The sequence below is a fragment of the Haliotis cracherodii genome, unplaced genomic scaffold (genome assembly GCF_022045235.1).
Source record: "Haliotis cracherodii isolate W230 unplaced genomic scaffold, xgHalCrac1.p SCAF_7, whole genome shotgun sequence".
NCBI lineage: Eukaryota > Metazoa > Mollusca > Gastropoda > Lepetellida > Haliotidae > Haliotis > Haliotis cracherodii.
The window spans coordinates 41,127,345-41,154,314 of record NW_027266330.1 but is presented as its reverse complement, the minus strand read 5'-3'; the positions used below and the strand labels follow the sequence as shown (position 1 = coordinate 41,154,314).

Genomic DNA, 26,970 nt, shown 5'->3' with positions numbered 1-26,970 from the left:
ATTGTACAACACGTACAGCACACTGGTTTATTGTACAACACGTACAGCACACTGGTTTATTGTACAACACTTACAGCACACAGGTTTACTGTACAACATGTACAGCACACTGGTTTACTGTACAACACTTACAGCACACTGGTTTACTGTACAACACGTACAGCACACTGGTTTACTGTACAAGACTTACAGCACACAGGTTTACTGTACAACACTTACAGCACACTGGTTTACTGTACAACACTTACAGCACACTGGTTTACTGTACAACACTTACAGCACACTGGTTTACTGTACAACACGTACAGCACACTGGTTTACTGTACAACACGTACAGCACACTGGTTTATTGTACAACACGTACAGCACACTGGTTTACTGTACAACACTTACAGCACACAGGTTTATTGTACAACACGTACAGCACACTGGTTTACTGTACAACACGTACAGCACACTGGTTTACTGTACAACACGTACAGCACACAGGTTTATTGTACAACACTTACAGCACACTGGTTTATTGTACAACACGTACAGCACACAGGTTTATTGTACAACACGTACAGCACACTGGTTTATTGTACAACATGTACAGCACACAGGTTTATTGTACAACATGTACAGCACACTGGTTTATTGTACAACACTTACAGCACACTGGTTTATTGTACAACATGTACAGCACACAGGTTTATTGTACAACATGTACAGCACACTGGTTTATTGTACAACACTTACAGCACACTGGTTTATTGTACAACACTTACAGCTCACTGGTTTACTGTACAACACTTACAGCACACAGGTTTATTGTACAACACTTACAGCACACTGGTTTATTGTACAACACTTACAGCTCACTGGTTTACTGTACAACACTTACAGCACACAGGTTTATTGTACAACACTTACAGCACACTGGTTTACTGTACAACACTTACAGCACACTGGTTTATTGTACAACACTTACAGCACACAGGTTTATTGTACAACACGTACAGCACACTGGTTTATTGTACAACACGTACAGCACACTGGCTTATTGTACATGTACAGCACACTGGCTTATTGTACATGTACAGCACACTGGTTTACTGTACAACACTTACAGCACACTGGTTTATTGTACAACACGTACAGCACACAGGTTTATTGTACAACACGTACAGCACACAGGTTTATTGTACAACACGTACAGCACACAGGTTTATTGTACAACACGTACAGCACACTGGTTTATTGTACAACACGTACAGCACACAGGTTTATTGTACAACACGTACAGCACACAGGTTTATTGTACAACACTTACAGCACACAGGTTTACTGTACAACATGTACAGCACACTGGTTTACTGTACAACACTTACAGCACACTGGTTTATTGTACAACACGTACAGCACACAGGTTTATTGTACAACACGTACAGCACACAGGTTTATTGTACAACACGTACAGCACACAGGTTTATTGTACAACACGTACAGCACACTGGTTTATTGTACAACACTTACAGCACACTGGTTTATTGTACAACACTTACAGCACACAGGTTTACTGTACAACATGTACAGCACACTGGTTTACTGTACAACACTTACAGCACACAGGTTTACTGTACAACACGTACAGCACACTGGTTTACTGTACAACAGGTACAGCACACTGGTTTATTGTACAACACGTACAGCACACTGGTTTATTGTACAACACGTACAGCACACAGGTTTATTGTACAACACGTACAGCACACAGGTTTACTGTACAACACGTACAGCACACAGGTTTATTGTACAACACTTACAGCACACAGGTTTACTGTACAACACGTACAGCACACTGGTTTATTGTACAACACGTACAGCACACTGGTTTATTGTACAACACGTACAGCACACAGGTTTACTGTACAACACGTACAGCACACTGGTTTATTGTACATGTACAGCACACAGGTTTACTGTACAACACTTACAGCACACAGGTTTATTGTACAACATGTACAGCACACTGGTTTATTGTACAACATGTACAGCACACTGGTTTATTGTACAACCCTTACAGCACACTGGTTTATTGTACAACACGTACAGCACACTGGTTTATTGTACAACATGTACAGCACACTGGTTTACTGTACAACACTTACAGCACACAGGTTTATTGTACAACATGTACAGCACACTGGTTTATTGTACAACATGTACAGCACACTGGTTTATTGTACAACACTTACAGCACACTGGTTTATTGTACAACACGTACAGCACACTGGTTTATTGTACAACACTTACAGCACACAGGTTTATTGTACAACATGTACAGCACACTGGTTTACTGTACAACACGTACAGCACACTGGTTTATTGTACAACACGTACAGCACACAGGTTTATTGTACAACACTTACAGCACACTGGTTTATTGTACAACACTTACAGCACACTGGTTTATTGTACAACACGTACAGCACACTGGTTTATTGTACAACATGTACAGCACACTGGTTTATTGTACAACACTTACAGCACACTGGTTTATTGTACAACACGTACAGCACACTGGTTTATTGTACAACATGTACAGCACACTGGTTTATTGTACAACACTTACAGCACACTGGTTTATTGTACAACACTTACAGCACACTGGTTTATTGTACAACACGTACAGCACACTGGTTTACTGTACAACACTTACAGCACACTGGTTTTGTTACAACACGTACAGCACACTGGTTTATTGTACAACATGTACAGCACACTGGTTTACTGTACAACACTTACAGCACACTGGTTTATTGTACAACACGTACAGCACACTGGTTTATTGTACAACACGTAGAGCACACTGGTTTATTGTACAACATGTACAGCACACTGGTTTTGTTACAACACGTACAGCACACTGGCTTATTGTACATGTACAGCACATCGGTGTGTGGAACAGTGTATATGATATGTTGGTCGACTGTACTACGTGTATGGCAGGTTGGTGTGAGTACGTACTTCCAGACTGAGGTCCTGTCCTGGGGGTATCTGCGAAGGTTGTCTAACAGAGCCAGCACAGTGTCGTTTAGACACTCCTTGTTAGAAAGACGCATGTCACACAGCATATCTCGCAGGTCTGTACGTGTTCCTCCAGAAAAATCCTGTGAAAAGAAAGTAAAGTTGTGTTCCAGCTGCATTTACCGGCAAAGGAAAGAGATACGCCATATATTGGACCAGTGACAACTAGTTGTGAGTGATAAAGGATGACTTCTAACTATTTCAGCTTTTTGGTCACAGATCTGTGAACCTACCTACAAGACAGATCTGTGAACCTACCTACAAGGCAGATCTATGAATCCAAGAATAAGACCAATATGTGAACCTACCTACAAGGCAGATCTATGAATCTACGAATAAGACCAATATTTGAACCTACCTACAAGGCAGATCTGTGAACTTACCTACAAGGCAGATCTGTGAACCTACTAATAAGACCAATATGTGAACCTACCTACAAGGCGTATCTGCGAACCTACCTACAAGGTAGATCTATGAATCTACGAATAAGACCAATATGTGAACCTACCTACAAGGCAGATCTATGAACCTACGAATAAGACCAATATGTGAACCTACCTACAAGGCGTATCTGTGAACCTACCTACAAGGTAGCTCTATGAATCTACGAATACGACCAATATGTGAACCTACCTACAAGACAGATCTGTGAACCTACCTACAAGGCAGATCTGTGAACCTACCTACAAGACAGATCAGTGAACCTACTAATATGACAGATCTGTGAACCTACTAATATGACAGATCTGTGAACCTACTAATATGACAGATCAGTGAACCTCCTAATATGACAGATCTGTGAACCTACTAATATGACAGATCTGTGAACCTACTAATATGACAGATCAGTGAACCTCCTAATATGACAGATCTGTGAACCTACTAATACCGTATTCAACATAATTAGCGCCCCGCTCTAATAAGCGCCCACTGCGATATTTGCTAATATATTGGCAAGTGAACAATCCCAATTAGCATTCCCTTTTAGGTCCCTTCTGATTGATCAATGTACACAAGACTTATTTATTTGTGTATAATACGCACTCGTGCGTTATATGCACCCTTAATTATGGGCAATTAAATTCTGGAAAGATATATCTGTCGTATATAAAACAGTTCAGAACGTCAGCATAAACCACAAAATTTATCTTTCAACTCTGTTTTTTTCTGCCAAAATAATATTCTAATAAGAGACCCCTATTTCTAATTTTGAGAGCGCCCTGGGCGCTTATTACGTCGAATACGGTATGACAGATCTGTGAACCTACTAATATGACAGATCTGTGAACCCACTAATATGACAGATCTCTGAACCTACTAATATGACAGATCTCTGAACCTACTAATATGACAGATCTGTGAACCTACTAATATGACAGATCTGTGAACCTACTAATATGACAGATCTGTGAACCTACTAATATGACAGATTAGTGACCCTACTAATATGACAAATCAGTGACCCTACTAATATGACAGATCTGTGAACCTACTAATATGACAGATCAGTCAACCTCCTAATATGACAGATCTGTGAACCTACTAATATGACAGATCTGTGAACCTACTAATATGACAGATCTGTGAACCTACTAATATGACAGATCTGTGAACCTACTAATATGACAGATCTGTCAACCTCCTAATATGACAGATCTGTGAACCTACTAATATGACAGATCTGTGAACCTACTAATATGACAGATCAGTGAACCTACTATATGACAGATCTGTGAACCTACTAATATGACAGATCTGTGAACCTCCTAATATGACAGATCTGTGAACCTACTATATGACAGATCAGTGAACCTACTAATATGACAGATTAGTGACCCTACTAATATGACAAATCAGTCAACCTCCTAATATGACAGATCTGTGAACCTACTAATATGACAGATCTGTTAACCTCCTAATATGACAGATCAGTGAACCTACTAATATGACAGATCTGTGAACCTACTAATATGACAGATTAGTGACCCTACTAATATGACAGATCAGTGAACCTACTAATATGACAGATCTGTGAACCTACTAATATGACAGATTAGTGACCCTACTAATATGACAGATCAGTGAACCTACTAATATGACAGATCTGTGAACCTACTAATATGACAGATCTGTGAACCTACTAATATGACAGATCAGTGAACCTACTAATATGACAGATCAGTGAACCTACTAATATGACAGATCTGTGAACCTACTAATATGACAGATTAGTGACCCTACTAATATGACAGATCTGTGAACCTACTAATATGACAGATCTGTGAACCTACTAATATGACAGATCTGTGAACCTCCTAATATGACAGATCAGTGAACCTACTAATATGACAGATCTGTGAACCTCCTAATATGACAGATCAGTGAACCTACTAATATGACAGATCTGTGAACCTACTAATATGACAAATCAGTGACCCTACTAATATGACAGATCAGTGAACCTACTAATATGACAGATCTGTGAACCTACTAATATGACAAATCAGTGACCCTACTAATATGACAGATCAGTGAACCTACTAATATGACAGATCTGTGAACCTACTAATATGACAAATCAGTGACCCTACTAATATGACAGATCAGTGAACCTACTAATATGACAGATCTGTCAACCTCCTAATATGACAGATCAGTGAACCTACTAATATGACAGATCTGTGAACCTACTAATATGACAGATTAGTGACCCTACTAATATGACAGATCAGTGAACCTACTAATATGACAGATCTGTGAACCTACTAATATGACAGATCTGTGAACCTCCTAATATGACAGATCAGTGAACCTACTAATATGACAGATCTGTGAACCTACTAATATGACAGATCAGTGAACCTACTAATATGACAGATCTGTCAACCTCCTAATATGACAGATCAGTGAACCTACTAATATGACAGATCTGTGAACCTACTAATATGACAGATCTGTGAACCTACTAATATGACAGATCAGTGAACCTACTAATATGACAGATCAGTGAACCTACTAATATGACAGATCTGTGAACCTACTAATATGACAGATCAGTGAACCTACTAATATGACAGATCTGTGAACCTACTAATATGACAGATCAGTGAACCTACTAATATGACAGATCTGTGAACCTACTAATATGACAGGTCTGTGAACCTACTAATATGACAGATCTGTGAACCTACTAATATGACAGATCTGTGAACCTACTGATATGACAGATCTGTGAACCTACTAATATGACAGATTAGTGAACCTACTAATATGACAGATCTGTGAACCTACTAATATGACAGATCTGTGAACCTACTAATATGACAGATCTGTGAACCTACTAATATGACAGATCTGTGAACCTACTAATATGACAGATCTGTGAACCTACTAATATGACAGATCTGTGAACCTACTAATATGACAGATCTCTGAACCTACTAATATGACAGATCAGTGAACCTACTAATATGACAGATCTGTGAACCTACCTGGAGGACACCTAGGATGATCTCCAGCTGGTCTTGTCGGAGCACGATGTGGTGGGAGATTTTCCTCAAACTGTTGATGGCATTCAGACGCACGCTCTCAATCTCATCGTTGAACATGTCAATGATGCTATCCTGGGACAGGTTGGCAAACACCCTGGACTGAGCGGCCAGCTCACACAGTGAGTCAAGAGCTGCATTACGCACCTCTACAACACACCACATGTACGGTTTGTCACAAAAGGTTGCTCTGACAATACATTTTCAATTCACATATTGTATCAATTCAAGATTCAGGGGTATGTGTCATAAACTGCCATCAGAGGAATGGAGCCACAGTGTATGTCAGTGTTCACACTTTGAACTAGAACTACTGACTATAACGCAAGGTGTTGTTGGTGTACCATGCATCAGCATGATCCCTTCCATGCCTCATGTCTCTCCGTGTTCTGCAACAGGGACACCACCACAAACATAGCCACATCACATCCCTCAACAAACTGGACTTTTTTATCAGAAACAAGTTTCAAAGAAACAAAGTAGCCTTCTAGGATAAAATTCATACCTGGCTACCTTTGAAACTTACCATAAAACTCATCCTCAAGCCCATGTATGAAAGCTCCACATGCTCCAATGTTCATGAGGTTGATATTTTCCGGATCTATTTCTTCCTTGGGTGCATCATCAGCCCATTTCTGGCCAGTCGACCATTCCCCAGACTGGAAGTGCTCCTTGGCACGTTCATGTGCACTGTGCTTCCTCTATCAGCAACAAAACACAATGATTGCTTGAATCTAAACTCATCAAATCTTGTTTCTTGAAAAAGATCAAATGAAGAACATAGAAATAGGCAATAACCATTTATTCATAATTAACAAATCATAATGCTCTATGGATTTCTTTATGGAAAGTTCAAGTCCTAAGGTTAGCTCTATACCAGGACAAGACAAGGCAGGCAGTACAGTACAGGATTTTATTGACCAGGATTGAATGTCCCTACTTACCCTCATGTTAGACATGAGTTTTTTATCCAGGGTTTGTTCCAGGAATCGAGGACTGACTTGATGTAGAGAGCCCTTGAAATACCAAAACATGGAAAAATGTGTCTCGCAGTGACAGAAGGCTTGAATGGCAGAAAACATAACATATAGGCAAATACATTTTAAACAATTCATATACTGCTGAGGCCTCATACATGACTGAAATCATAAAACGGCACTAAAGTACTGTCGGAAATGCTAGAAAACTGCTTTTCTGGCTTCATGTAATAAATACGAGACATAGGACTATAAAAAGAGCATATATATCAAAATAACCGAATTGACCTAATCTAGCCTAATTGACATTGTGATTACCCTTAAAATGTACTTTTACAGGTAAAATGATGATAAAGTTAGAAAATATTTGTGTGTTGTCATGCATGTATGAAAAGTCCAATAACCTGAGGTAATTACCTAACACCTGTCCCGAGGTGATGACCTCACACCGGCCCGTGCATTCTCCCAGGTGCAAATGTCACCAGAGTTGGGGGTGGTCTCAAAATATTGCTGTTATTGTTCTTAATTGACATGCATTGATAGGGTAGCAATTAAGGATTTGTACTGCATTATATTTGCTTGGAAACATGATGGACTAGTTAAGAGCTATGAAATGGGATGAGTATTGGAAGTTTGCTTTTTTGGAATCAATAAGTATTTGTTATTCTACAGATGATTTCTTGAGGAAGCATCTATCCCTCCTGATGATGACTATGAATCTGTACTATCACCCAAAGGTATATATGATAACTGGTTCAACAAGGCTGATGTCTAGCAAAGACTGAGTTGATCCTCCCTTTGACATGTGTGAGCTTGAATGCTGTGTTATGTCTTGCCACAAACCACCCACAGTAATCGAGGATAGGCACAATAGGTTAGAGCTCACAATGTCTGACTGGCGTACTTAAGACAATATGACAGTGTTGTGCCGCAAGCACACGTCTTGTACTTTACTGGTTTCTTATTCAGCTGGTCTGAAGTCGACAATGTCATATATTCCTGTATGGTCGCCTTCAGACTAATCATGGTTTGTGTGACAGTATTTGATTCCCAAACATTATATAAACTGACATTATCCATGACAATGACACTAAGGTTGTTTAAAATGGAAATAGCTGATGTTGCAACCAGACAATGAACATATCTCCTCCTATAATCTCCTTATGAAAATCACCAGTTTTCTTTTTCAGTCTTGCGGTGTGCAAGACAATGCCATGATTACCTTGACCTGATGGTACCATAGGTGCTTTTTGTCCATCTGCCGATAGCCATGTGTAGTGAGTGGAATGATTCATCAAAGTAAATGATCTGGAAGCCCTGACTTCGATGAATGGTGAGGAGATAATGTGACCTCATCGACAGGATGGAATATTTTCCCATGAAAACTGCTCTCCATGTGCAGTGTATCGAAATTGGCAACATTTAGTGCAGTCCGAAAACATTAATTGTAACTTTAATTTCCTCCTGAATTTTACAAGTCGGGGATACCTTCTGCTCATAAGCTTGTACACTATATCCTTTTATGTCCAGGTTTCGTTTTTGAGACCACCCTTAAGTATTATGTAAGTATAATGTAACATGCATCATGGGAGGAGTGTTGACAAAACAAACGCAGCGTCATTTTGTTATTGTAGATGCACATCTAGAATTTTCTCAATATGATTTCTTTTGTGTGTATTAGATATTTTATGAAGACTAAATTATTATCATTATAACGTAGTCACATGCTCAAATTTCTATAGTCTGTTTTAGACTGCCAACATTGGACTTAAAATAAATGTGAACTTACTGTTTTTGTTCTACTTGTTCTCCTGTAAACTTGTCGATAGGATTCCTTGTGACTGAAATACTTCCAACCACATGTAGGTCGATTGGTAGTCACTCAATATTACAATAGCAAAAGACTATTTTTAACGGGAAAAAAGCATTTTCCCAGCATTTCCGAAGTACTTTAGGCCTGGTACCAGCATCAGATCTCAGATTTATTTTGCGAAATAAATGATTAGCCTTTATACAAATAGACAATGTCAGATTCATCTAAGGGAGTAACATCCCACGTTGTAACCATGGTAATTAGGGGAAACTTACCAGCAGAGAGGCAGCTTCTACCCGAACCTTCACAGAGATGTCGTTGATCATGTTACAGATTTTAGCGAAGCCATCATCCACTAGGCGCAGCTCCTCCATTGACGATTCACACACAGGCACCAGACTGAAACACAGACACGGGCACCAGACTGAAACACAGACACACACAGGCACCAGACTGAAACACACACACAGGCACCAGACTGAAACACAGACACACACAGGCACCAGACTGAAACACACACACAGGCACCAGACTGATACACAGATACACACAGGCACCAGACTGAATCACAGACACACACAGGCACCAGACTGAAACACAGACACAGGCACCAGACTGAAACACAGACACACACAGGCACCAGACTGAAACACAGACACAGGCACCAGACTGAAACACAGATACACACAGGCACCAGACTGAAACACACACACAGGCACCAGACTGAAACACAGACACACACAGGCACCAGACTGAAACACAGATACCGGCACCAGGTTGAAACACAGATACCGGCACCAGGTTGAAACACAGATACCGGCACCAGACTGAAACACAGACACACACAGGCACCAGACTGAAACACAGACACACACAGGCACCAGACTGAAACACAGACACCGGCACCAGACTGAAACACAGACACCGGCACCAGGTTGAAACACAGATACCGGCACCAGACTGAAACACAGATACCGGCACCAGGATGAACCACAGATACCGGCACCAGACTGAAACACAGACACAGGAACCAGGATGAACACGGATACAGGCACCAGGATGAACACAGACACACACAGGCACCAGACTGAATCACAGACACACACAGGCACTAGTACCAAGGGTTTAAATTATTTTTTCAAATATCATAAAATAACTTTAACAATTATTGAAAGACATTTTTTTATAAGTAATAGATTATATTTTGTCCGCCTGCCCTCTAGTTAGTTGAGGCTTAAGGGGAGAAACACATACAAAAAATATGGATGGCCTTATGCAAATGACATTTGGCATGCCAATCAACAGGGACCTGGATCACTTGGACCCACCAACTTTCACGGATCGAGTTACTTCGGCATGAGGAGCTTTGGCTTTTCTGACTTTGCCAAAACACATTGCTACTGGGCAATGAAAACAGGTCCCGAAAAAGACAAAAAACTACTTTCATCACTAGAAAATATTTTTGACCATTACCAGGTTTTGTTATACGATTGTTGTCATCCGGATTCTAGATGAAGGCAAGCCGAAAACAACAAAGAAAAACACTGTTGAAATCACTGATTGCCGTATATATTGTGAGAAATGCTATTCATAAAACTGCAGATATACCGTACACAACAGGATAACGATTGGTGCCCCAACACATATTATGTTTTTTTGTTCAATTTCACTGCTCTTATTCATCACGCCAAACATATTTTGTTCTCGTCCAGAGAACAGCTCAGAACTATAATTTGTGTGTTGGACTGTGTTGGATAAATCGTGGACATTCCAGTTTATCATTTTATGAAGAAGTGAAGACAAAAACCAAAGACTAATTGTTTGTTGAAAAGTCTTGGAAGTGTTTGATGGATATTTATTACCATTAAAACATACGTCCTTGTTGTCAAACGGCCCATGTGGGTGTTTACATGACGTCACACATTTACACATTAACCAAAGAAATTCGTGTGTTATCATGATGTCATAGTGACCTGTCAGATCACTCGTGTAAGCTCCGCCCACTAGAGTGCGGAAGTTCCTACCACAGATGGCCCTCTAAGACGATATGGATATCGACAACTGTGAGAAAAGTAATTCTGACAAAGAACCTTTGAAACCACAAGTGAAGAAAACTAAGGACTCAGAAACTAACAAAGAGATAAATTTAGGAAATCACACATCTCCTTGTCCATCTCTCTCTTGTCCAGCAGAGTACATGTCATCATAGTACAAATCTTAAAAAAGAATTGCCCTTATTAATTTATACTGCTTATCACTCCAAAAAACAACATGACAAAACAACAAAGACTTAATTTAGTAAGTGAGCTCACCTTTCTGGGTAGAGATGACATAGAACCCACACCACTTTGACTGCTGCCCTCCGCACATCCTCATAGTCATCTGTGAATGCCTGACATGCATGCTGGTGAATACTTAGGTCAAGCTGCAAGCCACGCTGGTGGAAACTCACCTGCAATAACACACGACATGAACAAACCTGCAATAACACACGACATGAACAAACCTGCAATAACACACGACATGAACAAACCAGCAACAACACACGACATGAACAAACCTGCAATAATACATGACATGAACAAACCTGCAATAACACACGACATGAACAAACCAGCAACAACACACGACATGAACAAATCTGCAATAACACACGACATGAACAAACCTGCAATAACACACGACATGAACAAACCTGCAATAACACACGACATGAACAAACCTGCAATAACACACGACATGAACAAACCTGCAATAACACACAACATGAACAAACCTGCAATAACACACGACATGAACAAACCTGCAATAACACACATGAACAAACCAGCAATAACACACGACATGAACAAACCTGCAATAACACACGACATGAACAAACCTGCAATAACACACGACATGAACAAACCTGCAATAACACACGACATGAACAAACCTGCAATAACACACGACATGAACAAACCTGCAATAACACACATGAACAAACCAGCAATAACACACGACATGAACAAACCTGCAACAACACACGACATGAACAAACTTGCAATAACACACGACATGAACAAACCTGCAATAACACACGACATGAACAAACCTGCAATAACACACGACATGAACAAACCTGCAATAACACACGACATGAACAAACCTGCAATAACACACGACATGAACAAACCTGCAATAACACACGACATGAACAAACCAGCAACAACACACGACATGAACAAACCAGCAACAACACACGACATGAACAAACCTGCAATAACACACGATATGAACAAACCAGCAACAACACACGACATGAACAAACCTGCAACAACACACGACATGAACAAACCAGCAACAACACACGACATGAACAAACCAGCAACAACACACGACATGAACAAACCTGCAATAACACACGACATGAACAAACCTGCAACAACACACGACATGAACAAACCTGCAATAACACACGACATGAACAAACCTGCAATAACACACGACATGAACAAACCTGCAATAACACACGGCATGAACAAACCTGCAATAACACATGACATGAACAAACCTGCAATAACACACGACATGAACAAATCTGCAATAACACACGACATGAACAAACCTGCAATAACACACGACATGAACAAACCTGCAATAACACACGACATGAACAAACCTGCAATAACACACATGAACAAACCTGCAATAACACACGACATGAACAAACCTGCAATGTTGACAGTTCATCCTGACTTTGTAATTACAATTTGTAATGTACCCGAAGGGTTGTTCAAATAACATACCATTGCTTGAAAAGCACTTGTTCTCACACGAGGATCTTGATCACTGAAGAATTTGGTTAGAAGTTTCTGCATATCAGTTTGATTTTCACCTTCATCTTTGGAATCAGTTGACCACAACACTCCAATCAGATCAAGGCAGCTGCTTCTCACACTATGGGCCGAGTCACACAGGTGCTGTAGGACAGAAGCAAGAACATGTACACATACAGTCACACAGGTGCTGTAGGACAGAAGCAAGAACATGTATACAGAGTCACACAGGTGCTGTAGGACAGAAGCAAGAACATGTATACATACAGAGTCACACAGGTGCTGTAGGACAGAAGCAAGAACATGTATACATACAGAGTCACACAGGTGCTGTAGGACAGAAGCAAGAACATGTACACATACAGTCACACGGGTGCTGTAGGACAGAAGCAAGAACATGTATAAAGAGTCAAACAGGTGCTGTAGGACAGAAGCAAGAACATGCATACAGAGTCACACAGATGCTGTAGGACAGAAGCAAGAACATGTATACAGAGTCACACAGGTGCTGTAGGACAGAAGCAAGAACATGTATACATACAGAGTCACACAGGTGCTGTAGGACAGAAGCAAGAACATGTATACAGAGTCACACAGGTGCTGTAGGACAGAAGCTAGATCATGTATACAGAGTCACACAGGTGCTGTAGGACAGAAGCAAGAACATGTATACAGAGTCATACCGGGTACTGTAGGACAGAAGCAAGAACATGTATACAGAGTCACACAGGTACTGTAGGACAGAAGCAAGAAGATGTATACAGAGTCACACAGGTGCTGTAGGACAGAAGCAAGAACATGTACACAGAGTCACACAGGTGCTGTAGGACAGAAGCAAGAACATGTATACATACAGAGTCACACAGGTGCTGTAGGACAGAAGCAAGAACATGTATACAGAGTCACACAGGTGCTGTAGGACAGAAGCAAGAAGATGTACACATACAGTCACACAGGTACTGTAGGACAGAAGCAAGAACATGTACACATACAGTCACACAGGTGCTGTAGGACAGAAGCAAGAACATGTACACATACAGTCACACAGGTGCTGTAGGACAGAAGCAAGAACATGTATACAGAGTCACACAGGTGCTGTAGGACAGAAGCAAGATCATGTATACAGAGTCACACAGGTGCTGTAGGACAGAAGCAAGAACATGTATACAGAGTCATACCGGGTACTGTAGGACAGAAGCAAGAACATGTATACAGAGTCACACAGGTACTGTAGGACAGAAGCAAGAAGATGTATACAGAGTCACACAGGTGCTGTAGGACAGAAGCAAGAACATGTATACATACAGAGTCACACAGGTGCTGTAGGACAGAAGCAAGAACATGTATACAGAGTCACACAGGTGCTGTAGGACAGAAGCAAGAAGATGTACACATACAGTCACACAGGTACTGTAGGACAGAAGCAAGAACATGTACACATACAGTCACACAGGTGCTGTAGGACAGAAGCAAGAACATGTATACAGAGTCACACAGGTGCTGTAGGACAGAAGCAAGAACATGTATACATACAGAGTCACACAGGTGCTGTAGGACAGAAGCAAGAACATGTATACATACAGAGTCACACAGGTGCTGTAGGACAGAAGCAAGAACATGTATACATACAGAGTCACACAGGTGCTGTAGGACAGAAGCAAGAACATGTATAAAGAGTCATACCGGTACTGTAGGACAGAAGCAAGAACATGTATACATACAGAGTCACACAGGTGCTGTAGGACAGAAGCAAGAACATGTATAAAGAGTCATACCGGTACTGTAGGACAGAAGCAAGAACATGTATACATACAGAGTCACACAGGTGCTGTAGGACAGAAGCAAGAACATGTATACATACAGAGTCACACAGGTGCTGTAGGACAGAAGCAAGAACATGTATACAGAGTCACACAGGTGCTGTAGGACAGAAGCAAGAAGATGTACACATACAGTCACACAGGTACTGTAGGACAAAAGCAAGAACATGTATACATACAGTCACACAGGTGCTGTAGGACAGAAGCAAGAACATGTATACAGAGTCACACAGGTGCTGTAGGACAAAAGCAAGAACATGTACACAGAGTCATACCGGTACTGTAGGACAGAAGCAAGAACATGTATACAGAGTCACACAGGTACTGTAGGACAGAAGCAAGAACATGTATACATACAGAGTCACACAGGTGCTGTAGGACAGAAGCAAGAACATGTATACAGAGTCACACAGGTGCTGTAGGACAGAAGCAAGAACATGTATACATACAGAGTCACACAGGTGCTGTAGGACAGAAGCAAGAACATGTATACAGAGTCATACCGGTACTGTAGGACAAAAGCAAGAACATGTATACAGAGTCACACAGGTGCTGTAGGACAGAAGCAAGAACATGTACACATACAGTCACACAGGTACTGTAGGACAAAAGCAAGAACATGTATACATACAGTCACACAGGTACTGTAGGACAAAAGCAAGAACATGTACACAGAGTCACACAGGTACTGTAGGACAAAAGCAAGAACATGTACACAGAGTCACACAGGTACTGTAGGACAAAAGCAAGAACATGTACACATACAGTCATACCGGTACTGTAGGACAAAAGCAAGAACATGTACACAGAGTCACACAGGTACTGTAGGACAAAAGCAAGAACATGTACACAGAGTCACACAGGTACTGTAGGACAAAAGCAAGAACATGTATACATACAGTCATACCGGTACTGTAGGACAAAAGCAAGAACATGTACACAGAGTCACACAGGTACTGTAGGACAAAAGCAAGAACATGTACACAGAGTCACACAGGTACTGTAGGACAAAAGCAAGAACATGTACACATACAGTCATACCGGTACTGTAGGACAAAAGCAAGAACATGTACACAGAGTCATACAGGTACTGTAGGACAAAAGCAAGAACATGTACACAGAGTCACACAGGTACTGTAGGACAAAAGCAAGAACATGTACACATACAGTCACACAGGTACTGTAGGACAAAAGCAAGAACATGTACACAGAGTCACACAGGTACTGTAGGACAAAAGCAAGAACATGTACACAGAGTCACACAGGTACTGTAGGACAAAAGCAAGAACATGTACACATACAGTCATACCGGTACTGTAGGACAAAAGCAAGAACATGTACACAGAGTCATACCGGTACTGTAGGACAGAAGCAAGAACATGTATACAGAGTCACACAGGTACTGTAGGACAGAATCAAGAACATGTATACAGAGTCACACAGGTACTGTAGGACAGAAGCAAGAAGATGTATACAGAGTCACACAGGTATTGTGGGACAGATACACTACTTGTAAAAGATTTTTGGGCATTTCACAAAGTACACCTAATGTCATGGTGAATGTGGAAGGTATCCATTTTTTAATGATTCTTTACTAAATTGTATTAAGTATTGGTTAACACTTATTCACATACTTCCTAAAAAAACCGATGACATGCTATACCTTTTAGATGTGAAAACCAGCTATCCTTAGGCAGCACGGGTCAAACAGTCATTATTTAAACTTCTGTTCGGTTATGTTTCGATCTACCAAAACGTAGGACTCAAAACTTGCTTTAGAAATGAAATAAAAATAGAACTTTGTAGCTGTGGTCATAGCGCAGGAAGTCATACATGAACCCAGAGTCCACCATTACCGCGAAAGATGACTGTACATGTACTTGTCGCAACAGGAAGCCACTTTATTACCGATGCTAAGCATCCATTGAGACCACTCCATTCCCATACTCACAAACATGAACTAGTAACTGGGACAAAAACTGCTGAATCTCAAAATATTTGTTCATGTTGTTACAGATAAGAAGGTTAAAGAACACTTACAGATTTAGCAGCCTGGAGTATCTGCACTTTGTAGCCGGCACAGCTGCTGGGGAGCTGCCGCCCCACTGATGACAGTGATTGAAGGATCTCGCGCAATGCTTTGTGGGATTCTGTAACATGAAGGTATAAAGGGTAGGAGGGCAAGAAGAGAGAAGAGGTGCAATGATTACTGTATGCAACATAGTAAGAGGATCAGGATGCACACTACTATCAAGCAGAATAACATGGTCAAAATAGTTTTTTAGTGCTCGAAGGGCACACTTACAAATCATTTTGAATAACAAAAATAGCTTGTGACACTGCTTATAATATGAAATCTGGGAAAAATGTACTTTGGAAACTAACTTGGACAAACACATTGACATTAATGACCATATAAACACTCATAATTCCCATAACAAACATGGGAAAAAATTGTGGATACCCAATCAGACTCAAACCCCTTGTTAAAATACCCAAACAACCAAAGCTTATCTAGACCTCTATCAGTGATAAGGGTATGGGCAATCTTTCTCAATTACCAATGCTATTTAAACTGCCTGAAAGATGACTCTAGGGCTGGGACAGGTAACTTGGGTACCCGGGTCGGGTGGGTACTGAGTAGGACCCGGGTACCTACATGACTACCCGTACCCGTGGTTAGTCATGTGATATATAGTTTAATGACAAAAATTATCTAGAACTCTATGGTTACACTACAAGTCACTAATGTTTGCATTTCTTTCTGACTATGCACCCATTCCTTCTGACTTTTCATATGGTTGAATATAGATATAACTTAGTCAACTTTAGTGTATGCATGACCAGATCGTTTAATACATGTATCTAAATACCTTTTGCAAGTGCTGTCCAAAATATGCAATTCTAACCGTGTAATGATATAGGACATATATGATGAATGTCTTGTATCATATTTATGAAATAACGAATGAGTCTTTATGCCGTTTGTATCTACAAAAGTCACTGCTCTGTCAAACACTGTTTCATTTTCTGTGAGTCTACCTTTTGTCACTTGTCACCATTGTGCCATCCCATGGAAACACCTCAGCATGTAGAATGAAACTAGATACCTGAAAAATCTGGATATGAGGGCTTACTTTCTGTGCTGAGTATGGCCAGGAGGTGATCAATGACGTTGTCTGGTGAGAAGCCAGGCAGTCGACACAGGTGCCCCAACATCTGTGCTATCTTGCTCCTCACTACTGCCTCTTTCTCCCGGTGGTAGTGGTCCATCAGCTCCCCGACTACATCCATAGCAGCTTCACCAGACACTGACTGCAGGCCTGCCTCAAAGTCCAGGAGCACCTGCAGGGCATCGTGGGAAGTGCTTGTATTCTGCAGATCGAGATGAAGGTCGGTTGCAGGAGGCTTGTGCTGGAGGCGGAGCTTCTTCACAGGCTTTGGCTCTTCCTGTATACCAGTAGATTGAGATTAAAGGCATATCTATGTTTTTGATGAAATTCTGACATGTTTAGCTTTCAAAATATATAATTCACCATGGTCAATATGAACCATAAATACAGTGAATGAGCTGGGTTTGACGTTGCTTGGAACAGTATTCCAGTTATAGCTTAATGTGATTATGACAAACCTAGAAACATAATCTGGGCGAACTAGTATTCAATCCCACTATCATAGGTTTCTGGCATGCCCATGGGACGCAACTCTGGACAGCAACTTGCGGCATCTTAAAAACTAGTGCCCCTAAATAGACAATTAAATCACACTTCTCATAACCATGACAACTCCCCCCCCCCCCCCCCCCCCCCCAAAAAAAAAGGCCAAGACATTTTCCTTTGTTTACTTGATTTTGTTGACGCCTTGACTACAAAGGCACTCAGATTGTTTCATCACTCCTTTATAAACACTTTTGAGTGGTTGATCTCATTGAAAGTAAGGAAAACTGTTAAATGTAATCATAGTGGTCTAGCAAAGTGTAATATTGTCAATTGGTCCTGTCAGGTACATAAAAAACGAATTTGAACCCTATTTCAGAAGGATTATTGTTTACAGAAACGCATTGTCATTCTCAACCGGGACCCCCGGGCTTCACTGCTGCAGATAGCAAGCCTGTCACCTGTGTTACACAATGTGTACCTGAATCACTTGGCTGTACTCCGCAAGAGCTCTCTTCTTTAAGAGGGCAGCCATCTTCTTCTGCCACAGATGGAACAAGTCAAACTCAACCTAGCCCTCAACCCTACAAGCAAAGTACCATACACTTTTCTTTTCTATTAGTATATTTTCCACAACGTGAGATTGATCTTATAATAAGCTTGTCGGAATCCATTCCAGTAGCAAACTCATGGTTTGACTGGTTCTTGTTATTTAAAGTCTTATTTGCTCGTGCGCAAGATGGAATCCAGTTCCTGTTTTTTCACTCAAACCGCAGTATGGTCAATGGGCAAATGCCAAAATCTTCCATATAATTTTTATGTGTCATTCAAATAAATATGTACAACAGACAAGCAAAATATCCTTCATTTGGGAAATTGACTTCATTTGGCTCCAATTCGTCCTGCTAAAACAACACCCAAGAACGACAAGTTATAAACTTGGCTCAGACTCTACACAATTTCAACACGGTAAGCGCAAAGAGGGCAGTCAGCTAGTTTAGAGCGGCCTTTACACACCAAGAGAAGATAACTCCTGTGGACTTCCTTGAGCAGCCACCACGATTGTTGTTGTGTCAAGTAGCCGTACCGTTACGTAAACAGATTGGCAGAACTTAATGATGAAGGCGACATCGGTAAAATGAATTATGATTGCAATAGATTTGTTTGCGCCTTTGGTGCTAACAGGTCCTTCATCAGATATCGGTGTGCGCTAATGTGAAAGAGGTGAAACGTAAGACAACAAAAGTCCGAACGTAACTTGAAATGGAGAATGTTACTACATACTAGACCTCACTGTTAGTCTGCACTACAAACTATTGGTAACAACGCAGTTTAGCTCAGCTTACTTTAGCGCTAATGTGGCTCTGGCTGCCGACTGTGGCTCACGCTTCACGGATTTCAAGTGCCTCCGTTTCTACGAGTTAGTTGTGTAAGGGTAGGATAAAATTACCCCCAACACTATATTCTTAGGCCTTTTATGCCCTTTACGATCATTAGGGGTAGGTACCTCATCAGCAAAAGGTAACCTTATGAGAGTAAAGGGAATCCAAGTGTAAAGTCTATAATATTTTAGTTTAGAAAAATAGAAATCCAATGCCCAATGGTGTTTAAAGGGGCACAGATATACAGCAATTCCCCGGGACTGGTTGTTGCCTTTGTTATTGAGTTTTCCCCGTGAGTACCTGGATAATATAGCAGAAATCTAGACAAGTTTGCGACCTGTGCTGCCCCATTCTTAAGCACATTTGTCGCTTTTATTGATAGTGTGAGGGCATATAGTCATATTGATCAACAAACTGAAATACAGTTTAGTCTTGAAAATAATATGGAAATGTAGGTGTCTTTGCATCGGTAATGGTGCCGAAGTTTTGATAAGTGGTATTGGTATTTGATTTGGTATGGTGCGATTTTTATTACACTATTTTGACTTGCAACACAAAGTAAATATTTCACCTGAGCATTGCTTATTTTATCGTGTGTATAAGTTATAGTCAAAATGTGTAACATTTTCACTGAGGCAATTTATTAAATGCCTAAATATTAAGTTATTTTACAAGTTGACTGAAAAATCTGTCCATTTTTGTTTTAATGCTTACAAATTCCAAACATTTTTATACTTTAATTTCATCACCCAGTGACTGAAAATGATAGGATTAAAATATAATTAAAATTCAAAGTACATTTCTATAGTTTTGGCTTCTAATCATAGCATAATTAGTCTATTGGGATGTTTTAAGCCCTTTTGAACCTCTTAATACCTGTTAGTCAATCTGTTGAATAAATGGACAGATGTTTTAGTCAGTTTTATGAAATACTGAAATATTTAGACATTTTATAATTTGCCTGAGTGAATCACACTTTATACATTGACTGTAACATATACATGCCTACAAATGAAAAGGCTTGTGGAAAAAACGTCTGTCTTGCATCGAAGAACTTCTCAACGAAAACATAGAGGAACAAGAATGATTCTATTTAATACTACAGCAAATGAATGAAAACGAAATGCAAATATCATAATTACAACCTACCAAAGTTATATGTATAAATTTAGGCAGCTACCTTGTTCGAGTAATGTATCCGTGAATATCCACATAGAGGAACAATATCCCATACCTCTGCAGCTGTACACATGAACTCTTTCGATGTCACGTGTCTCTGTAACAATCAAATATTCTAAAATATATATAGCGTTTGGGGATATTATAACCCACTTAGTTTGTTTCAGGTGTTTCACATAGGTGTCAAGTCTCAAAGGTCAGCTGAGACAGCCCACGTAACAACTATTTTCCTAATGTCCACGGTTCTTTCAAAAGCCATAGAGTTAGATAACAATGAACAATCAAGCAACGTATTATCAGCTAATCCTTTGAACAAAGTATGTTGTCTTTACATCGGCACTTCACGCCCAGATATGGGTTTATTCCATCTGCTTTAGTAAACCTACACATGTAAACACTTACTTTTGACAAATCCACTGTGCAAGATAACAGTGATTATTCAATCAACGTATTTTCTGTTGATCGTTTGATGGCTTGTCACGCTGAAGAGGCGGGTTCAATTCCTCTCATGGGTACAAAGTGTGAAGCCCATTTCTGGTGTCCCTCACCATGACTTTGCTGGAATATTGCTAAAAACGGAGTAAAACCATCCTCGCTCACTCCTCCCTCCACAAAGTGGATAGGTGATGCCTGCTTCAACTTAGACATTGCTTATTTTTGTGGCAGTCACCTATCCATCAGCGGCAATTCCACTCCAACAGTTAGGGTGTTGGTTCCAGTGATGGCTACACCTTTCTCAGCTATCTGGATACAGTCTACATCAGCACCACTAGTTGCATTTGACAACTATAGAGACTTTTAATCATTGGGCATCTCTTTGACACCAATGATGTCTAAGCAACATTCCAGAGATGCTACAGTGACTACAGTGCCTTTAGGCATCTAGAGATTCCATAGGATCTCTTCACACCAGGAAGCACTGATGAGATTTGATTTGAAGGCGACACTCTCTTGTCCTACTTATGCTGATTGATTATACAGTGTTGTTCAGTCATCAGCATACAAAGGAACAGTCAAGCTGGCACTTTTAGTAATGCTTCTCAAGGGAGATGAACAGTGGACGTCATTGTGGTCCCAGATCAGCCACTTCAGTTTATAGAAGGTCTGTTCAATAAAAAACTAAGATACAATCATTGAATCTGCAGGTTTCCAGTCAGGATATGTCGGTCTACAGCTGGCAGTGTCTACTATGATTGTTGACATCAGCACATACCAGATCAACACACTTCAGTCACAAATTTGGCAGCACATTCCAGGTCTACAGTTTGATAGACAGTGTGCCTGTTGAGGCCAAGGTTCGCCACATCCCAGGTGTTACAGATGTCGTTGCTGACCTCCTGTCAAGGCAACACCAGTCCACTCCAACAGAATGGCAACTTCATCCAGGTCTGCTTTGGTTGATGTGTCAACAGCTGACACACCCAGCTACGAGTGCTTTCAGTGTTCGCAGACCATTTTTTCGGGAAAATCTCCACCTTTCCACTGCCACCATGACTACCTAGAGTACTACTGAGGTTGAGGAGACTGTCATGTACCTTCCACCTTTGGAGAAGCAACTTGTCAATGCATGCTTCCTCAGGAGCAAATATAACCCGGAATTGGACCTTGAGGAATAATGTATTTGATCAAAGTGACCCCATCAACCAAGTCTTTTAAAGTGTCGTCATGTATGCGATAAGTAAAATTCAATGCAGCCCTCATATTCTCATCACAGGACGTGCTATTCTTAAGAAGACTAGCATTCTTACAAGTATCTCTAGGCAGAGTCGGATATTTAGAGATCTTGGGCAATTCAATAGCGAACGTATGATACCATGTCTGCTCATACGTTAAGAGTCTTCCAATGTGACTGAAGGTAGTACCCCAGTGAAGACAATAGATATCCGGAACGCATGTCGCCAATGGTACTGAGTTCCACATCACCAGTAGTGTCATCATCACCTTAAGTGCAAAGCCGAAGGGTCCTGTAGAACACAAATATCCAAGTAAACTCTCAGATTTGTAGATCTGATCTCAGTTTTTTCTATCCCTATGAAACCATAGCGTTCCTATTTGTAAAACAATATCCAACAATCCCAATTGATCGTCATCAATGTACCATACAACATATTAACTTCCCATAAATAATGTCTACCAACATTAAAGAAACCGCAGAACACAGCACTATCTCATACAGTTTCAATTCATGTGTCAACAATATGTTGTACTTGTGAGTCAGATGCATATTGATAGAGCAAAAGGCCTTGTCATGGAACTACCTTAATTCTAATGTCATTTCAGTCCCAATAATTAGTAGTCATATTTCATTTCTAACTCACATGGTTGAATCCTTGACAACCGTCTTTGCACAATACTGCATCCTATGTTTGAATCATTCACATCTCCTCTCCTCAACAGGAGGAACACAATAGCCTTCTGACTAGGCAAAACTTCCTGAACATATTACTGGTATGATTGGCCAATCATCTACACACCACGACCGATTTATAGGTCTTCACCCAGGCTACGAGACAATTGATCCTCTGTCCTTCGTCCTGAGTGAATTCATCTTAAGTCTTTCGACTGTCCTCAATATACTCAGCAACCTGAGGTAGAGACATATCTACCTCGATCACCACTAGAGACTGTCAGGCATCTCTAGACTTGATCTCTCAAGCTTTGAAACAGCATAGGCATTTCATCATCAATGTGTTTATGATATTCAATTAAACGTAGGCATGTTCATCTCATATCTGCGTAGGCATGTTACCTCTACGACTTTTTCAACTCCTATGGCCTATCTTAGTAACCATATTTTATTTGATGCATATCTCAATGCAGTGGGACTACAAATTACTTAGTGTATAAACTACTGTCCATTACTGGTGTGTTAACAACCTTACACTCCATAATACGTGACTAAGCACACGTCTGCTACTTCCATCATCTTCAAACCTATTGTTTACTTTTGTGTTCCCGCTTCGCTTTACCCGTCATCGTCCTCCTGATGTGGAAGTCCTCCACAACCTCTGATGGGAGAAATTCTCTTAGAACCCATTCCAAATTCAATTTAGCGGAGTTAAATCTACAGGTAACCTAGCTCTACATTGATAACACAGTATGTTTATCTCCTAATTGCCACAGTAGTTGACTGTTCTGCATCATGTATCACAAATGTGCTCATTCTCAGTCTATGTTTTATTGGGTGAGTAAAGATGTGTCAACAACACTCTAGATGTATTGTTGAGCTGTGTTTGAGATACAGTACGACTTGAGGCTGCACCTACAACACTCCTCAATGCTTTCACATTGAAACATTCAGATCCTCATTACAAGCTACTGCAGTCGGTTTACAAAATATTTCTTAGTGTCACATCAGATATTCTGAGGGTTTGCTGTGCTCTTGTTGCTATTTACTGCAACTTGAGTTTCAGGTCAACAGGGCATCGTATGTCTTTTGGCGTGTTAGGATGTCAAAACAAAAATTAAACAGGTACTGAAATAACAAATGTATCATCAGTATCATAAACTAATGTTTGTGAAACAGTGGGCCGCTGCCAGCATAGGCTATTTCAAGTAACATAGTATTGTTTTGTTGATGTATGTTGCAACCTAATTTTAAAAATTATGTCCTAGGTTATTGTCAAATGCTCCGACTTTGTGGTGTTACTGTTTGGCTGTTTGTTTAGTATTTCCGGTGGATGTTTAACTCTCCATGATTGATTGTAAATGCACGAGCAAGACAGCTTGCAGGTTGAGCTTTGGTTCTTGTGAAATTCAGTCACGATTGATTTAAGACATTTGGAGGCAATATTCGCAAATTTAATATTTGACAATCAGAAAGTTTGTTGTCCGTCATTACAAATGTGAACTTCCTTTAAGGTGGCACTTCCCACAAACCATGTGACTGTAATCATGAAGGTTTGTGTTAAATAAAGGAGATGTGTCATTTATCCAGTATACATGTGTCCTACCTTTGACTTCACTTCATGGATGTAAAGTAAAGCTCAAACAGACAAGACCCTTCTTCCAAACTGCAGCTCAGTTGAGATTCTTTAGTAGGATTCACTATTGAGCCAGGGCCTTGAACTGTGATCTGGCTAATACAGCCCTATCTCAAAACGGCTCCGACCCGTGAAGGTCCAGACTAGAATAGGTCTTCAGCAAGCCTTGCTTGCCATAAAAGGCGACTGTGCTTGTTGTAAGAGGCAACTAACAGGATTGGGTGGTCATGCTCGCTGACTTGGTTGATGCATGTCATCATATCCCAATTGAGTAGATCGATGCTCGTGATATTAATCGCTGGATTGTCTGGTTCAGACTCAATTATTTACAGACCACCTCCATATAGCTGGAATATTGCTGAGTGCGGCAATAAACAACTAACCAACCAACAACCAAATCAAAATGGCTCCATCATAGCTCTTCATTCGGGAAAACAAATCTTTCCATCAGAAATATCTTGAGTCTCATTCAGAAACATATTCATGATTCCTGTAGCCTAAATCTGGACAACAGAACTTCTCATTTCATGTGTTCGGTTGTGTATCCAGTAACGTGCACTATATATCTTCTGACTGGTGACCAGTTATCACATGTGTGTGTTATTTCTTACATAGATGTAAATAAAGGTACCACAAACTGCCATGTCTGTAGAATTTAGAGCAAAATCACACATTTTAGAATATACCGTCAAACTCTTTTAAAACAGTGATGAGAAGGAATGAAAGAGGTGGCAATTCAACTTTCTTGTCGACTTGAAATACAGCTTATCATCAAGACACATGCATTGGATCAAGTGCATGTCTTCAGTTGTATAAATTGTTTCATGCTGTTATAAGCTGTTGGTGTAAGAAAGTGCAAATAAGGGTTTGGCTAGTGCTTGAAGATGTGCTCTACGATTGCTGTGATGCTACAGTATTAGGTGGTTGGGTTATACATTGGATGTGAGGCAGTTAGCATGGTCAACATTGACTGAGAATATATATACATATATATATAATTTTTTTGCCACTTCTATCAACAAGTGTTGATATATTTGATATCAAAAGACACGAGGGTGAGATTTTATTTATCATCCAACATCATTCTTCCAACTTCTTCAATTTGTAGACAATAAGTAGCAGTGTCTTCAGTGTAAAAAGTACTGCTAACAGCTTCAGTAGCAGAGCCATTAGTGATGTCATTTGATTGTGACGTCATGGTAACCAGTGATGTCACAATGGTCTGCAAAGCTTTGTGATGTAATTTCATTGCAGCGATATCTACAGTGTAGATATCGCTTGATCTCATCCAAGCGATATCTCCTGTGGGAGCCAGTTTTGGATGATATATATATATATATTATTATAACATCTTGCAGGAGGAGACGCATTTGAAGAAGAGACTGCAGGTGTTTCTTGCCGAGATGCTGAAGCTGGGCACAGTCAAGGGCTTCAAGTACTTCGCTTCATACATGAGAGGGCGTGAGGAGATGGTCATCAGTGTCGTCAATGAACCACAGGTTGCAATCACCTTCCGTGCTTCTTCAGCCTTGACTGACCAACCTTTATCACTGGCAGAATATTGCAGCATGTCGTGTTGCATCAGATGGAAGGGCATTGGACCTCCATTTTGTGATTAAATTTTCAGGAATGGCTTTTTGTATTCAGCACTTGATTCTCTCGCTCTATATTCCTGTAACTAGCTCTAAGTGTGAGGGGATGCAGAGGGTGGTCTCACAAAGT

At 40.4% G+C, this 26,970-nt stretch overlaps 2 protein-coding genes across 2 annotated transcripts in view; one reads left to right on the top strand and one right to left on the bottom strand.

Moving 5' to 3' along the window:
• The window catches only part of LOC139447972 (integrator complex subunit 4-like), a 34,827-nt gene extending 15,406 nt beyond the window's left edge, over positions 1 to 19,421 (bottom strand). Inside the window, exons 1-10 of the mRNA XM_071229473.1 lie at positions 19,186 to 19,421; positions 18,186 to 18,498; positions 17,089 to 17,198; positions 13,199 to 13,372; positions 11,723 to 11,862; positions 9,686 to 9,809; positions 7,565 to 7,636; positions 7,147 to 7,321; positions 6,564 to 6,769; positions 3,013 to 3,155 (exon numbers count right to left, since the gene is read on the bottom strand). Of these exons, the coding sequence (XP_071085574.1) occupies positions 3,013 to 3,155; positions 6,564 to 6,769; positions 7,147 to 7,321; positions 7,565 to 7,636; positions 9,686 to 9,809; positions 11,723 to 11,862; positions 13,199 to 13,372; positions 17,089 to 17,198; positions 18,186 to 18,498; positions 19,186 to 19,239 (1,511 nt within the window). The 5' untranslated portion in view covers positions 19,240 to 19,421. The remainder of the gene's footprint in view (positions 1 to 3,012; positions 3,156 to 6,563; positions 6,770 to 7,146; positions 7,322 to 7,564; positions 7,637 to 9,685; positions 9,810 to 11,722; positions 11,863 to 13,198; positions 13,373 to 17,088; positions 17,199 to 18,185; positions 18,499 to 19,185) is intronic.
• A 326-nt stretch (positions 19,422 to 19,747) lies between these two features.
• Positions 19,748 to 26,970, top strand: part of LOC139447450 (uncharacterized) — a 28,133-nt gene continuing 20,910 nt past the window's right edge. The window contains exons 1-2 of the mRNA XM_071228798.1: positions 19,748 to 19,837; positions 26,607 to 26,747. Of these exons, the coding sequence (XP_071084899.1) occupies positions 19,820 to 19,837; positions 26,607 to 26,747 (159 nt within the window). The 5' untranslated portion in view covers positions 19,748 to 19,819. The remainder of the gene's footprint in view (positions 19,838 to 26,606; positions 26,748 to 26,970) is intronic.